This window comes from Octodon degus, unplaced genomic scaffold (assembly GCF_000260255.1).
Source record: "Octodon degus isolate 3935 unplaced genomic scaffold, OctDeg1.0 scaffold00029, whole genome shotgun sequence".
Classification (NCBI taxonomy): Eukaryota; Metazoa; Chordata; class Mammalia; order Rodentia; family Octodontidae; genus Octodon; species Octodon degus.
Genome location: NW_004524605.1, coordinates 13,213,032 through 13,228,317, shown reverse-complemented (window position 1 = coordinate 13,228,317; position 15,286 = coordinate 13,213,032). Strand labels below are relative to the sequence as shown.

The 15,286-nt window shown below is 47.4% G+C and overlaps 1 protein-coding gene across 1 annotated transcript in view; it reads right to left on the bottom strand.

Annotated features, from left to right (window-relative positions):
- Positions 1 to 15,286, bottom strand: part of Itk (IL2 inducible T cell kinase) — a 62,702-nt gene that overhangs the window by 3,588 nt on the left and 43,828 nt on the right. Inside the window, exons 9-16 of the mRNA XM_004629392.2 lie at positions 14,274 to 14,356; positions 12,401 to 12,534; positions 11,937 to 12,011; positions 10,041 to 10,212; positions 9,392 to 9,608; positions 8,612 to 8,676; positions 8,408 to 8,526; positions 3,420 to 3,577 (exon numbers count right to left, since the gene is read on the bottom strand). Coding sequence (XP_004629449.1) covers positions 3,420 to 3,577; positions 8,408 to 8,526; positions 8,612 to 8,676; positions 9,392 to 9,608; positions 10,041 to 10,212; positions 11,937 to 12,011; positions 12,401 to 12,534; positions 14,274 to 14,356 — 1,023 coding nt within the window. The remainder of the gene's footprint in view (positions 1 to 3,419; positions 3,578 to 8,407; positions 8,527 to 8,611; positions 8,677 to 9,391; positions 9,609 to 10,040; positions 10,213 to 11,936; positions 12,012 to 12,400; positions 12,535 to 14,273; positions 14,357 to 15,286) is intronic.

Below are 15,286 nucleotides of genomic sequence, written 5' to 3'. Positions count from 1 at the left end.
CGGCAACCAAGCCCAGGCGTGGTGGCACAAGCTTGTCATCCCAGCACTGGGGAGGCTGAAACGGGAGGATCACTACGAGTCTGAGATGTGCAGTGAGACCCTGTACCAAATACAGTAATGAAAATAAAAAAGTATGAAAATATTTTCAAACATATGATAAGGAACTTGTATACAAAAATATACAAAGAATTTTAAAAACTCAACAGTAAGGAAACCAACAAGGAAGCTGAAAAATGGGTCAAAGAACTGGACAGACATTTCACCAAGAAGACCCCCAGAGGGCAAGTATGCATGTGAAGGGACATGCAATGTCATTTGTCATTAGGAAAATGCAAATCAAAACAAAAACGAAGTACTACTACACATCACGAATTGCCTGGTATACAACACAAAAATGCCTGGTATACAACACAGAAAGCACCGACATGGGTGAAGTGGTACAGTTACCACAGAAGCCAGCCTGGCCATTTCTAATAAAACTAAACATAGCCTTTCCATATGATCCTCAATCACACTCCCAGGCATTTACCCACTTGAGTTGAAAATGTATGACTATAAATAGATCCACACAAATGGATCCGTCTACATAGAAACATTTATAGCAACTTTATTTATAATTGCTGAAAACTGCAAGCAACCAAGATTTCCTTTAGCTGCTAAATGGAAGCAAACAGTGACATAGCCACACAACTAAATACTACTTAGCAATATAAAGCAGCTATCGAACCAAGAAAAGACATGGAGAAACCTTAAATTCCTCTTATTAAGGGTGAGAAGCCAGCCTAAAAAGGCTGTACACTGCTTCAGTGCTATACGGAACATTCTGGAAAATCAAAGTGTGGGACAAACCGTAGTTGCCAGGAGTTTGGACATGGAGGAAGAGATGAAGGAGGAGGCCAGGAGAAACTGAGGGGGCGAAGAGAGTCTGTTTGCTACCGTGATGGCGGATAGATGGCACTGAGCATTTGCCTAGACCCAGAGAACTCCGCAGCACCAAGAGTGAGCTCTACTGTAAACTATGGACTTTAGTGATAATGCATCAGTAGAGGTTCATTAATTGTTACGAATGTACCATACTCAGGCAAAATGTTAATTAAAGAAGGATATAGGAGAACTCTCTGCATTCTTAGCTCTTAGCTCAGTTTTCTGTAAAGTGGAAATGTCTAAAAAAATAGTCTACTAATTAATTAAATAATTAAACAAAGCTGAAAGAGAAAAACATAAAATGCCAGTTATTGTTATTATAACACTATTTAATCCTATGAAGTGACCAAGACTCATTTCTATAAGCCTCCAACCATCTCTGGCTCGCCCAGCCCCAACCTGCTTGCCAGAGAAAGGCTGCTCTCTGTGGGGAATTCAGCTCAGCACCGAGGCTGTCCTCGGCCAGCATAGGGGGTTGTGGAGGAGACAAGGAGGGACAGCAACTTTTGGAGGTCCTGAGGCATCTGGAGACACTGGGAGGACTCTGCCCACTGAGGTGCGACTGTCAGCGAGCTCTGAGTGCAGAGGCATGTCGGGCCCTTCCTGCCTTATGCCCTGGTCTCCCCACTACCCCTGCAGAAGGACACATTTCTCTGCTGGGACAGTTACCGTGCTGTCCACCTGCCTGCACCCAGGCATGACACATTGCGCACCATCTTGATGTTACACAGCCCAGTGGTCCTTGCTGCACCTCCCTGGCCCAATGTCTCTCTAAACCTATTTTTAAAAAATTCTACCTTATTGCTTTTCAGTTAACTGAATTTTTATTGACTCTTTACTTCAGCAACTTTCCATTTCGGCAACAAAGAACAATTTTCTAGTTTATCAGAAATCTAAGACATGTGTTGCTGTGGCTGATGGCATAACCTACTACTCAAGCACAGGGTCAGCTGTCTGGCAGTGTACAGAGCAATTACAAATTGTGAATTATTCAAGACTCATGTGAACCTTCCTTGAGCCATTTCAGTACTCTCACAGTGTAGTGAATTGCTCTTCCTCTAATTCATGTACTTTAATGGTTCTATGATTTATAGACCATCATCTCTCAGAAAATTGAGGTCAGGACTGGGGATGCAGCTTAGTGGTAGAGCACTTGCTAGTGTGTGGAAGTTCCTACTTTCAATCTCTAGCACCACAAGAAAATGAAAAAAAAGTTGAAGTCTCTCCTATCTTTGTCTTTGAAACTATGCTTATAGCTTGTGTGATTATATAGTAAAATAACCTTATAATTAAGGTTGCTGTTACCTCTGTTAGGGATAGGAAATCTATCTAGTTAATAGACTAAAAAATGAAGAAAGAAAGGATAGTGAGGTGGTAGAAAAAAGGGAACTCATACAGTGCTGGTAAGAAAAGTGAACTAAGTTAATCAGGATGGAGGACAGAAGTTCTTCAAAAACTACAATTAGAACTACAGTATGCCCCAGGAATCCTCCTTTGAGGTACGTACCGAGGAATTTAAATCCACAGGTGGAAGACACTACCTACATCCCCTTGTCTGTAGGAGCACAGTTCATAAGAGCTAAGACATGGAATCAACTTGGGGGTCCATCAACAGCTCAAAGGGTAAAACTTGGGGTATATATGCACCACACAATAGAAGTCACCCATAAAAGGGGGGGTCCTATCATGCAGAGAACAGATAGAAATGGAAGACATTATATTACATACAATGAGTCAGACAGAAAAAGAACCCCAATAGTGTGCATTCCTTCTCATCCACAGAGACTAACAAGTCAGGCTGACAGTAGGACAGCAATTAGGGTGGTAGGAGAGGGTGGAGGGTGTAGGAACAGAGCCAGGCTGTACACAGGGACCCAGGATGCGGATGGGGGCAATGAGCTCCTTATCCTACAGCTCGACGGGGTGACTAATTCCCAATGTTTATTATGTACTCAATGAATAATGAGAAGAAAAGAGCTTAAAGGCTCTAACTATCCAATAATAATAAAGGGTTGGAAGTATTAACTACCTTGATTTTATCAGCTTACATTAGGTACATGTATTGAAATAGCAAACTGTACGCTATAAATGTTCATGATTGCTGTGTTGAGGGAAAGAAAGCTCCTGTCTGAGAGATGGACAGGAGGGGGGCCCGAGCGGGTTGTTCCCCCTATGATTGCTGTGTTAATCAAAATTTCTTTTTAAACACTGAAGAAGACAAAAACACTAAACATCCTGATCCCAAACTATACACTGTATGAATTATTATATCTACTGAATTATCTCACTGTACCCCACAAATATGTACAGCTAAAGTAGTAATTTAAACATTTTGTGAAAGACTCTTGAAGTCATATTCCTGCTAATCGATTTGATTTGTCCCTTCTGCCTCACCCTCCTAAGGGCCCCTTTCTCTGGGGAAGGAGGCAGCCCTGCAATTGCGGATTAGCATGGGGTGGGGGCGGGGGCGGGGGTGGGGAACGCTGTCTACTGACCTCCTTCCAGCACAGATTCATGACCTGGTAGACGTGAGCTGAGGCCAGTCGGGGCTTATACAGCCGGAACCCAGTGCTGATGTCCTCCACCACCTCTGAGTTGCTGCGGTTCTCATATGGGATTTTGCCTTCGCTGAAGACTTCCCACATCAGCACTCCTGCAGGCAATGGTGAGCAAAAGACAGCTGACAACAGTGTCCCGGGGTGACCAATAAGCCCACCTCCCTCTAGACACCACAGGCTCTCTGGGTAGAAATCCAGGCCCCTGCTCCAGACCAACGCAAGCACTGCATCAAGCACAGCGGAGGCTTCTGGAGGCCTGCCCTATTTCTGTTCTGCTCCTTTCTTTTTCTTTTTTGTTTTGTAAAAATTTTAAGGAGCTCAAAATTTCCCAACCTTCTCAGGAGTAAAGCTTTCAGGGCCAGCCCTTTGTGACATTTAACTAGAAGGCCACAACTAACGGTCTCAGGAGAGGAAAACTCAGATGTGTACACACAATGTAAATGAATGGAATGGGTGGCATTTGACACAGTGGAACCAGATGAGGACTGTGGAGGATCAGGGATCAAAACTTGTGCCTTAAGGGCTTGGACTTGGCTGCCGCTGGAGTACAGCACATAGAAGTGGGGCTCAAGGCTGTCCTACTTTCTGATTTTTCTGAAAAAAGAAGTCAGATATTGACAATTAAAAATGGGAATGTGGCACAGCAAGATCCTGTATCAAAAACAAACAAAAAACTCAGTTTGAGTTTTCAAACTACTATGAAACTAAACTGAAAATCCAAACTCTGATACTTTTTGAATCTTGATATGACATCACAAATACAGAAAATTCCACAGCATGAAAACTTCATTTATGCACAAAATTGTTACAAATATTGTATAAAATTAGCTTCAGGGGTCCTGGGCACAAGTGCATGCCTGGCAAGGACAAGGTCCTGAGTTTAATCCCCAGTATCGCAAAAAAAAATAAAGAAATAAAAATAAATGGTTTAAAAAGATCATATGATAATGTTGGGGTTGGGGAGATAGCTCAGCAGTCTAAGCACCTGCCTGGTAAGTGCAAGGAGCCAGGTTTAATCCCTGGTACCACATGCCCTGCAGGCTTTGGAATCCCCGCTGTGCCAAGTGAGACGCTGTACCCAATAAATAAATTAAAATATTAAAAAATTACTTTGAGGTTATACATATAAGGTATATATGAAACAAATGAATTTGTGTTTAGATTTGGTCAGACCTCCTTAGGTGTGTAAATATTTCAAATCTGGAATCTAAAACACTTATTTGGTTGCAAGCATTTCAGATAAAGAAATTTAACCTGTATTACATTCTTGGTAGGCCCAGCAAGATCCATCTTTGGGTTTTCCACTCTTCACCTCTGATTCAATCCCTTTGTTCTTTTACCCTCAATAGGAAGCCACCACAAGCTTTATTTTTCCTCCTGTGCTTATATTTATAGGTCAGCAGGTCACACGAGCTTACCCAGGGTTTTCCAAGTTATAACCCCCAAAACAGATGCATAGAAACCATCTCAGAAACTGGCTCAAATAGCAGATTCCTGTGACTCTGGCCAGGCTGCCTGGGTCACAGTTCCTGGGCGCCTTCAGAGAAGGCCGAGGAGTTGGAAACTCAAGCCCTGGCTGTGAGCAGGACGGGTTAGTGCCCCAGACGCCAGGATTTCCATGGAGATTCACTTTGAAAGTGGAATTCTGTTGCAACATGGCATGAAAACAAGTGCTTTAATAGAAGACCTTCTACACAGACTGGGAGGCCGAGTAAAGTTCAAAGAAGAGCCTCGGCTGGCTCAAATATCAAAGTTAATTAGGACCAAAAAAAAAAATTAAATAAATAAAAGTACTTTTTGACAAAGTCCAGTGGGCAGGGGCGGGCAGGTGCCTGCAGCTCTCCCCGGGCTCTTGCCTCCTCGGTTTTCCCAAACTCTTCATCACAGAGCCATTTCTACTCTGCACCCAGCCATCAGCCTTATCTTGGGATGGTTTTCAAATGACAAAGGGATGCCTTTTGCCCAATGCTTCAATCAAACAAATGTAGCAGAAAGTTCCTGGGCTGCCACCCTGTGGCTGAACAAGCCCCATTCAGCAGTGTCCTGAGGTGCAGATGCCAGTGTGGCCGCTGCTCCAGGTGTCTCCATGGGGTGCTGGCTTGGTGCGTGTGGTGGGACCCCCTTCATCACCTATGAGGAGAGGAGAGGACCGAGTAGGGGCCCTGGCTTTCCAGTCACAGGCACTGGGAGGGGACAGTCATCGAGAAGGACATCAGCGTGGTTTCCCCCAAGTTCATCCTATGGCTTAACCCTGGCTAACAAAGTAGCAGCCACGTGTGGTGCATCGGGACTGTTTTAAGGAACACATCTGAAAGCTTCCTAATTAACAAACCTCTTGGCTCTTGGAAAGAGACATCCTAAAATGCTAAAGATGTATAATTAGTTCATCTCCTGAAATATTTGATTAGCCAGGCTCCCTGACTTCTATCACTAGAATACTCTTTGAAATTCTTCCTAGAAAGGGGCAAGCATGGCCTAGTTTCGAGCACAGAAGAGGTCACCTTCTCCTCTTCCTCCTCCTCCTCCTCCTCCTCCTCCTCCTCCTCCTCCTCCTCCTCCTCCTCCTCCTCCTCCTCCTCCTCCTCCTCCTCCTCCAGATTTATTTATCTATTTATTTATGTATTTGATACAGGGTCTTACTACGCAACTCAGATTCATAATGATCCTCCTGTCTCAGCCTCCCCAGTGCTCAGATTACAGGTGTGCACCACCATGACTGATTTCCGGCTGGTACAGTGCACCTGGGGTTCCAGGGCCAGCCTAGCATGCGGTACGGGGGATTTAACCTGGGTTCTCGCGCTTGCCAGGAGACAGGCTCTGAGCTGTCTCCCGAGCCCTAGAGGCCTTCTTGTAACTGAAAGGAAAGAGGTAATCTGGTGTACTTCTGTGGCTGCCTTGCGTTGGGGCTCATATGGGAAGGGCCCTCAGAGCCCCATGTGCTCACAGGCAGGGCTTCCGGAAGAGGCGATGAGGGTGACACCGCTGGCTCGCGGTCAGGGTGTGGCTGGTCTTCCCGTCCCTCGGGAATGGCCTGGGAGGGTCTGCTGCACCCCCCTCTGCCCTATCTCAGCTTCTCAGCCCACTGAAGTGCACAGCTCTCCCCTGCTGTGCCCTTCTGTCCAGCCACCTCTGTCCTGGAGCTGCACTATAACCTTGAGCCAAAAGAACTCGCTGTGGAAGCTGCAGGTGTCTGGTGTTGCGTCTCGGCAACAAGAAAGCCCCTCAGACTCGTGAGCGTGTGCAAGCTGACTTCATAACAAGGCAAATCCGGCCCAAACTTCGAGCACCTCCCGGCACATGGGATGAGTACCTCGCACATTCACTCCTGCCTCACTCCTGTCTGGTTGTACTTCTTAGGACTCCGAATTCCTTCCTGTGGCTGCCAACTGCGCTGCCTTCTGGTCTCCTGCCAAGTCAGTGTCCCCGTCTGTGCGTGGGCAGATCCCGCTTTTGTGCTTGCTGGCTGCTGACCCTGCTCCCGGCTCTCTGGATGGTGACAGTTCCCTCCTTTGGCTCGCATTTCTGCTCGCAAGCTCCCTCCACAGACGGCGCGACCTACAGCAGCCTCTTCTTCCGCCCCAGCAACTGTATTAGCTTATCTGTGCCGCTGTTACTTGCCTCTTCCCCGTCCCCCAAAAGTGAGCCCCTAGGAGACCAAGACCTTTTCAGTCCTCTGCACTTCTGCAGTCTCAGCACCTAGATTAACCCCTGGCAATAGTAGATGCTCAATAAATTGCTGCTGTGTGACAAAAGTGGCTATGGAGGCTTGAGCACAGAAATACACTGTTGGACCAAAAAACTCCTTGCCTTCCAGGCACTGATGTTCTCATCTCTGAGTTCCTGCAGCTTTCACCTCATGACAGTCACAGGCCTCCATAAGGACAGAAGACAAACTGCTGGATCCTTAACTATCACCCCCCTCCAAAAAACAAAACAAAACAAAAAACCCAAAAACTATTACCCATTGAAAGCATGAAGGGTGTGAGTGTGTGTGTGTGTGTGTGTGGGGGGTGTTCCTCAGGCATACAGGGCCTTAATTTTTCTTTCCTAAACATTGTGACTCACTTGGGTCTATAGATGCTAATAGATAACTAAAAATAGAGCAAAGCTGACCTTATTTTGTAACATCAAATCCTTCCCAACCTGGGTGTAGGAATGTTAGTCATTTCGAGAATGCTTGTCTCAAAGTTGGTGAAAAAGCCTTTATTAGGCCTAACTTACTTAGTCTGACTCCTCCCTCCTCGAGAGCCAGGCCACCAACATAACATAATTATAGGGTCATTCATTTACACCAGGACATCCTCATTACCCTAAATCTAGGGTCACCTTGGATTCCAACTGAGTCTGCCCCAAGCAGAGTCAGGAGGACATGATGAGTCATGAGGGCTCCTCCGGAGCTACAAGCTCAGGGCAGAGGTGCTGGCTGTCAGGACCCAGCCGGCCACAGTGCCCCAGAAGCCTGGCCTCTGCTCTTTCATGGGTGGGCATCTGATCCACGTCAGTGGACCTGCTTCCGTTTCTCAAAAGTGAAACCCTTCCCCTATTTTTTGTTACTTTTCTTTGCAAGGGGACTGGATTCATGTTTGTCAGAGCTGTGTACCCATTTTCTCTTTTCTGCTTAAAGCTTTCCTTGTAACTTGTGCTAAGTGCCTTGAGTTTAATTTCTTCACCACTGACATGAAGATCCACGATAGCCGCTGACACTATCAGAATACTAGTTACACTTTTGCTTTCATTTCTCTCCTAATTAAAAATCTCTAGGAACACACACGATCATAGGGTGCCATGTACATTTGGGGGCTGTCCCAGAACAACTCTTAGAAGGACGCCCTCCCCATATTGAGGCCAGGGTAAGTGGCCCCATTTGATAAAGGAATGGGCCACCACAGTCCCAGGCACGCTGGCGGGACCAGCAGGTTACTCACCGAAAGACCACACATCGGATTTGCTGCTGTAGCGACTGAAGGAGAACACTTCCGGGGACGCCCACTTCACAGGGAACTTGGTGCCCGTGGAGCTGGTGTACTGATCATCGAGGACAAACCTGGGGACGGCGGGAAGGAGAAGGTCAGGCCATCCGGGGCCCCAGTGCCATCGCTGAGCCCTCGGACACCACATTCCCGTGTTACCTTGTCATTCCAAAGTCGGAAACCTTGATGACGTGGTTTTCTCCCACCAAGCAGTTCCGTGCAGCCTGGACAGGAGATAACAGAGAAAGGCAGACTGAGGGCGGATGTCAGTGACAGAGGCACAGGGCCTCCGCTCTGCTGTGCGTAGCTGCGCAAGGGCACCCAGGGGCGGCAAGAGTGCCCGCTGAGCTTCTCAGCGCCTGCTGAGCGTGCAGAATGGAATGGGAATGTGTGAGGTTCTCTATTGGCAGGATAAGTTTATCTGGGTTCCTGGATCCTAACTAGATGTTAGACCCAGGTGTTGTCTAATCAGGGCTCCGCTTGAACACAGCCTGATGCGACAGAAAGGCTGACACCACAGGCAGCAGGAAGAAATCGGTTCCCATTAGATTCATGCAGACTATTTTGAGGTGGTTCAACCTCTTAGATTACTCCTGCATAGGGAGTACCTGGCCCCTAATTAGCACACAGAGGCTGTATTAGCAGGCCCTTAGGAGATAAAAGTCTCCAGTGGAAGGAGTAGTTGCTGGGTCTGTTTGGGAAGAACGCAAACCAAGACTCAGACAGTAAGTTAGAGGACGGGTGGGGTGAGAATGCAGGTGTGAGCGCTCAGGGAACATTCTCGTGCCAGCTCCTCCTGAGGTAGGTGGGAAGGAGGCAGCTGGAGGGCAGGACAGGCAGGGTGCACTTGGGGCTTTGCCAGCTAATCCTCAGTCCTGGTGGTTCTCTGCTTCCGTGGGGGGAGCCCCTTCCTCCTCCACCAGCAGGGCACACCCGTACCAGATCTCTGTGGATGACACATGCTTTTTCCAGGTAGGCCATGCCCTCGCACACGTCCAGGCACATGCCCAGCAGGGTCTCTGCTGCAAAGAGCCCCCGCTGGTTGCGCAGGTAATCTGACAGGCAGCCATGCTCCATGAACTCAAACACTAGGCAGATGGGGGCCTGCTCCAGACACACACCGTACAGCTGGACCAGCTTGGGGTGAGAGAGCTTCCTGGAGGAAAAAGACACAGGTGAGATGGGCCAAGCTCTGCCTTTTAAAAGAGCCCAATATTTTATAGCACTAAGCAGCTGAGTGGCACTTTGTCCAAGTCATAGTTTTGAGAACAGAAAATGCAAACAATGTTACTGAGCCAAGACGTGAAGAGGGCAGGAAATCAGCTAGTTTGCAAGATAAACAGGCAGCGTGGCTGGCAGGTCACAGACCAGAGGAGAGACGAATAGAAGAAGAGGCTGGGAGGTGGGCAGGGCCAACCACAGCAGGCCTTCGAAACCAGGGTGAGGAGGCTCATTGCTCTCCCTGCGGCAGGAGCTGTGTTGGGATTTGGGTAGGTTGGGGGTCCTCTGTGACATTAGGGTAATACATGAAGGATGCAGCAGCATGCCCCGCCCCAGGGCTCTGCAGAGCCTTGTCGTGGCCACTCACATCATGACTTCAGCCTCCTCTATGAAGTCCTCTTCAGACATAGCGCCCTCCTGGATGGTTTTGATAGCCACCTTGTCCTTGTTGAGCCAGTAGCCAAGGTGTACCAAGCCAAACTGCCCACTGCCAATCTCCTGCACGAAAGTGAGCTCTGAGGGATGGATGACCCATTTCCCTGGAGGAGAGAGCAAAGTGTTTCAGAGCACGTAAATAATAAGTTACAGAGGTACCAGAAAAATGACAGAATCATCTCTAGAATTTTAGCCCAGAGTTACTGCAACTCAAAGATGGCAAATGGTGTAAATCCTAAACATGGAACTATCACACGTGACTCTTTTCCCACAAAACAGCAACATGTAATATGGATTTAAAATCATTAGATATGTGTGTATGTGGAGGTAACATGGAAAGGAGCAGGTTGATGTGAACCAAGATACAAAAGAAACTAAATGAAAAGATTATTGCAAGGTCCCAATCATTTTCTGTATGTGATTATAAATTTTTGTTCTTTTTTTTTTCTTCCTTGGAACCAGGGATTAAACTCAGGCCCTTGTGCTTGCCAGGCCAACGGTGTTCTTATTTTTCATATAGAGCAAATTTCATTTGAGTTTGTCATTCACTCATTCATTCATTCATTCACCCACACATCCATTCATCTATCCATCCATTCATTCACCCATCCATCTACTGGGACCATCCACTAAATATACAGAGCTTTTCTAGGTTTAGCAGGAGCATTGGCTGGCAAGGTAGATTCAGACTGTACAGAGGCACAAGCTAGGGCACACAGGGCCTAGCACACGGCTGGTTCTCAATGAGTATTTGATAAACAAATGAAGGGACATGAGCTCAACGTTACCAGTGAGAGCACGAGGGGCCTGCTGGTCTCTGAGGTCTCAACCAGGAGGGGTGCTTGAGGACTCTGTAGTGACTCTTACTTTTATAAGGATAATACAGACACACTATCCTTTCCTGGTGTTTGACTTAATACTAAAAATAGCCAGACTTCTCTCTTTGGGGCAGACCCTTAAGATCAAACTGTCTGGAGTAGCTGCCCTGCACCCGACATGCTGCTGGCTAGGGAGGAAATGCTTCCCTCTGACCCCTGGGTCAAAATCACCCAGGGCAGCCTCCATATTCAAGGTGCATAAACCGGGAAAGTGCTGTGCAGGGTCCTCGAGTCGACACTGTCAATCAGTGTTCCAAACAGGGTTGATGCGCTCTGAAGTTTAAGAACCATCGGCCTATGATAGATGAAGAGGTACATGGTGCGTGTGTAAGGGACGTAAACTCAAACGCCTCTAGGTGCCAGGCAGATAATTCCAAATGAGTGAACAGTTCCACAGGACCAGAGGACACAGGAAGCTCCATTTCACTGGAGACACGCACTCTGCCAAAGGCATTTTAAATTTTGTAGTCTTTTGCTTACTAGGAATCAAACCCACGCTCTCTAACACAGATCAACATCCCTAATTCTCAAAATCTTTTAATGCTCGGCTATGCAAACATTTCTGGATGCTGCTAGCTCGTAGCCTTTGCAAAATGCCCAACAACAAACTAGATATTTAAAAACTTCCAAAAAATACAGCGAAACACAGTGCTAAGGCATTGCTGTCCAACAGAGCCCCAAAAGTGTTCATAGAGAGCTTTGTTTTTTTTTTTAAAAAGTATTTAATAAACATTGTAATGACAAATTCAGCCTTAAAACCAAAGGATACTGATTTAGTCTATGTGCTCTTACAAACATTTCACACACACTGAAAATATTCGTCGGTGCCGCCAAAGCTGTATCTATAGCATACCTGCGTTAATCATCATTTGAGGTCTGCGCAGTTCAGCTCATGGCAAGTCCACATAGAATTTGCCCCTCACTTTAGTGTTTTTCGTTGTATTGCTTACCGTATCTTAGCCCTGCAGTTACCGGGGCTTTCTGCCGCCAGGAACAAACTGGATACCGGAGTCGAGTGACCAGGCCTAGGGTTGACGGAAAAGACCAAGACAGTGGTTAGGGCTGGGCTGGAGCGACTGTCCAGAGAAAATTTACTGGGGGTGGGGTGGGATGGGGATCTGATGTAAAAGCTGCTTTTATTCTGGAAAACAAATGCCCAAGTCTCTTTACTGACGTCACACGCTCCTTGGCAAGCTTGTAGGCATAGGCAAGGAGGCAGTGAAAGCCCTTTCCATAGCACAGTTGCCCGTGGAAGATGGAGACAGCATCAGGCATCTGGCATTCTCTTCTGTTTGTGGGTCTAGGTATTATTTATGGCCAGCTGGTCTGGCCTGAAGGTGCCACTTGGGGCTTTTGTGTTTTCTCTCTACATCCCTGCAAGGGCCCCCCTTTGGCTTTGCCATTTAGAGCTCACCTCCTCCATTGTGCTGGTGATAATTGATGAGGAGGGGGATGGAGTCAAACACGTACTTCTCGGCCACATAGTATCGCTTGGGGTTGTCATTCGTTTCTTTGATGTGATAATGCTTTATACAGGGGCTGTTCTCACTTCAAAAAAATGAAACACAGTGATTGCGAAGAAAAAGATTGAAACATAAAGCATCTACTGCAGTCAGGTTTGTATTGTCTTGTTCTGTGGCCTCCCACAGCATGGTGGACACACAGGCATCTGGCCCAGCTGCTCGCTGGTCCATCCCTGTGGTGTCCAGAAGTACTCTGAGGCTGGGGCCACACCTGGTGGCACTGCAGCTGTGAGTGGGTGACATACTGTACACAGCCACAGGGCGGGGGAATGGCGCTGTACTACCTGTGGATTTAGCTACTTGTCTGCAGTCTGTTGGTGAATCCCGGCTGGGCCCTTCACACTCACTGGACTGTGAGCAGAAGAGCTGGCATGGTAGGCTGACGCCCATACCTGGGAAGGACTGCTTCCATGGTCAGCTCTGGGCTGGTATTGGTGCTGGGAACAGGGATTTCGGGGAGGCTGTCACCATTCCTGATATGGGCTGTGATGGAATGGTGTTGCTGGGGCTCGTGCTGAACCTGCGCTTTCCTTGTGTGAGTTTAGGGTTTGGGGAGGCGCTAGGCAGAGGCTATGTACTTTAGCCAGTCTCCAGTAAAAGCCCTGGCAGGGAATCTCTGCGGAGTCCCCTTGTGGACAGCACTTCAAGTGTGTTGTCACAACACTTGGCTGAAGGAACCAGTGTGACTCTGCTGCGATAGGTATCTTAGAAGCTTGCCTTTGGTTTTCTATGAACTTGGCCCCATGTATCTCTTCCCTTTGCTGATTTTTCTTTGTACCCCTTTGCTGAAATAATCTTAATGAATGTTATTCCGTGAGCGGGATCATCCCCATGGCTTACTAGAAGTGCAGGTGATTTGGGGGACCCCCAACCCAGAACTGAACTCTTACTCTGCCTCCATCATGTCTTACAGGTTTCAAGTCACTCTCCTCTCTATCCCCTGGCTATGACAGAGTCTCAACCCCTGTGACATCCACTGTGCTCTCTCCCTCCCAGAGATAGTGGCCTTGCTCCTCACCACCTGTCTAAATCCTGCCCTTCCTCCAGGTCCTGCTTATGTCCTCTGCCTTCTGACAAACATGCCCTAAGGACACCTCAAAATTATTTTTTTTTCCTCTTTTGTCTTACTGCATTTTGGACTTGCCAAATTGTTTCATTACTGTTAATGAGCTTCCAAAGCTAGACGGGCTCCTAGACACCATTTTACAGGAAGAAAGTGATGCCATGGGTGGGGGTCATACGATGTGCCAGGCTGGAGTACCGACGGGCATGGCCACTCTGGCTACACTGGCTCTGGGAGGTGCCAGCAGCTCTTTGGCTCCTGAGCTCCTGATTTCTTCCATGAGAGCTGAGTGGGGTGATACCTGCTGCCCGGGATCTCAGGACTGGAAATTGTGAAGTTCCTCACACATAGTAAATGATCATTAGTGTTATTAGTAGAGCCAATTACTATATATTTTCACTTCTAGCTAGAAGTATCATTTGATTCCTTTACGCACTGAATGAAATGTTCTCATCAAATGGAGGGCCGAATGCTTTGTTCCCCTAGGGCTCTGCTATCAGGCAGACCAGTGGAGAAAAGGACCTGCCTGGCTTCCAGCATCTCTTTCGAAGTAGCTTCAGTTCTGTCCTGAAGCTCTGTGGCCCTGACCTTCTCAGACCACACTGTTTCTGGCAAGCCTCTACCTTCTGCACTGTTTGACTCTGCTGTGTGTCCCCCACCTCAGTAGTCTCCCTCTTTACTTTGCTGAGCCAGTACCATACCTGACAATAGCCTTGGTGAAAACAGAGACAGTGTATGTTCCTGGAGTCCTAGAATCTCGGACCATGAAGGCTCCTTCTTTGCCCTGTGTTGGTTGGAAAGAAAGGTAGGTTAGTGATGTCCCATGCACCGCGTTCCAGGTTTTTCTTGTGGAGGGGGAAGTACTGCTTGGCATAGAAGAGATACTCAGCAACAGTGGCCCCCATTTCAGTCACGCATTCCACAGCTGTTCCTTGGGATCCTGTGTGTGGCAAGTCCCAGGGCTCACACTAGTCGTGAGTGAAGACAGACAGACATAAGTGCTGTCCTCTTAGCACCATCATGAGCTGAACTTTGCAGATATTTCCTGAAACAGTACAGCCAGACATTCTTGTCATCCATTTCTGAGGAGGACACCAAGAGCTTAAGTGGATTTTACACCAGCTGACACTAGTAAGAGGCAGAGCTGGGATCTGAACTTGAGCACCTGAGCGAAGCCCATGACCGTGCTATTACTCCACGATGCCTCCATTCCACAGACTTGGAAACCACTTCTCCATTCCCTACAGGGGCCCAACACTTCCTTTCCTGGAAGCATCCTGTGTTCCTTAATGGAGATATTTTTTCACACCCTTTCTAGAGTGATTTTATTGCAGGGGAAGAGGAAAAGCATTAAACTCCTGGCATTCATTGCAAGGGAGATGGCAGAAGGGAGTGCCCCGAGCATGTACCAATCAGAGCCCTGAAAGTGTTGCCGGCTCTGACAAGATATGCATAAGCAAATGGATATGCCACCTTATTCATTCCTGGTGGGAACCAAAAGATCGGAGCTCTCTGTTAAGTTCTTCATGCATAACGTTCTGTTCCTAACCAGCTGTAAGTCCACCCTAGTAATGTTCGTAACACCTATTACATAATGTAGACATCATGAGAGCCCTATGTGAAGTTTCGAGTTAGATAGGAGTCTCATGAGCTGGGCAAGCTGGATACCATGTAGAACAGCACAAACCCATCTACGTTCTGATCCCCAAAGTGG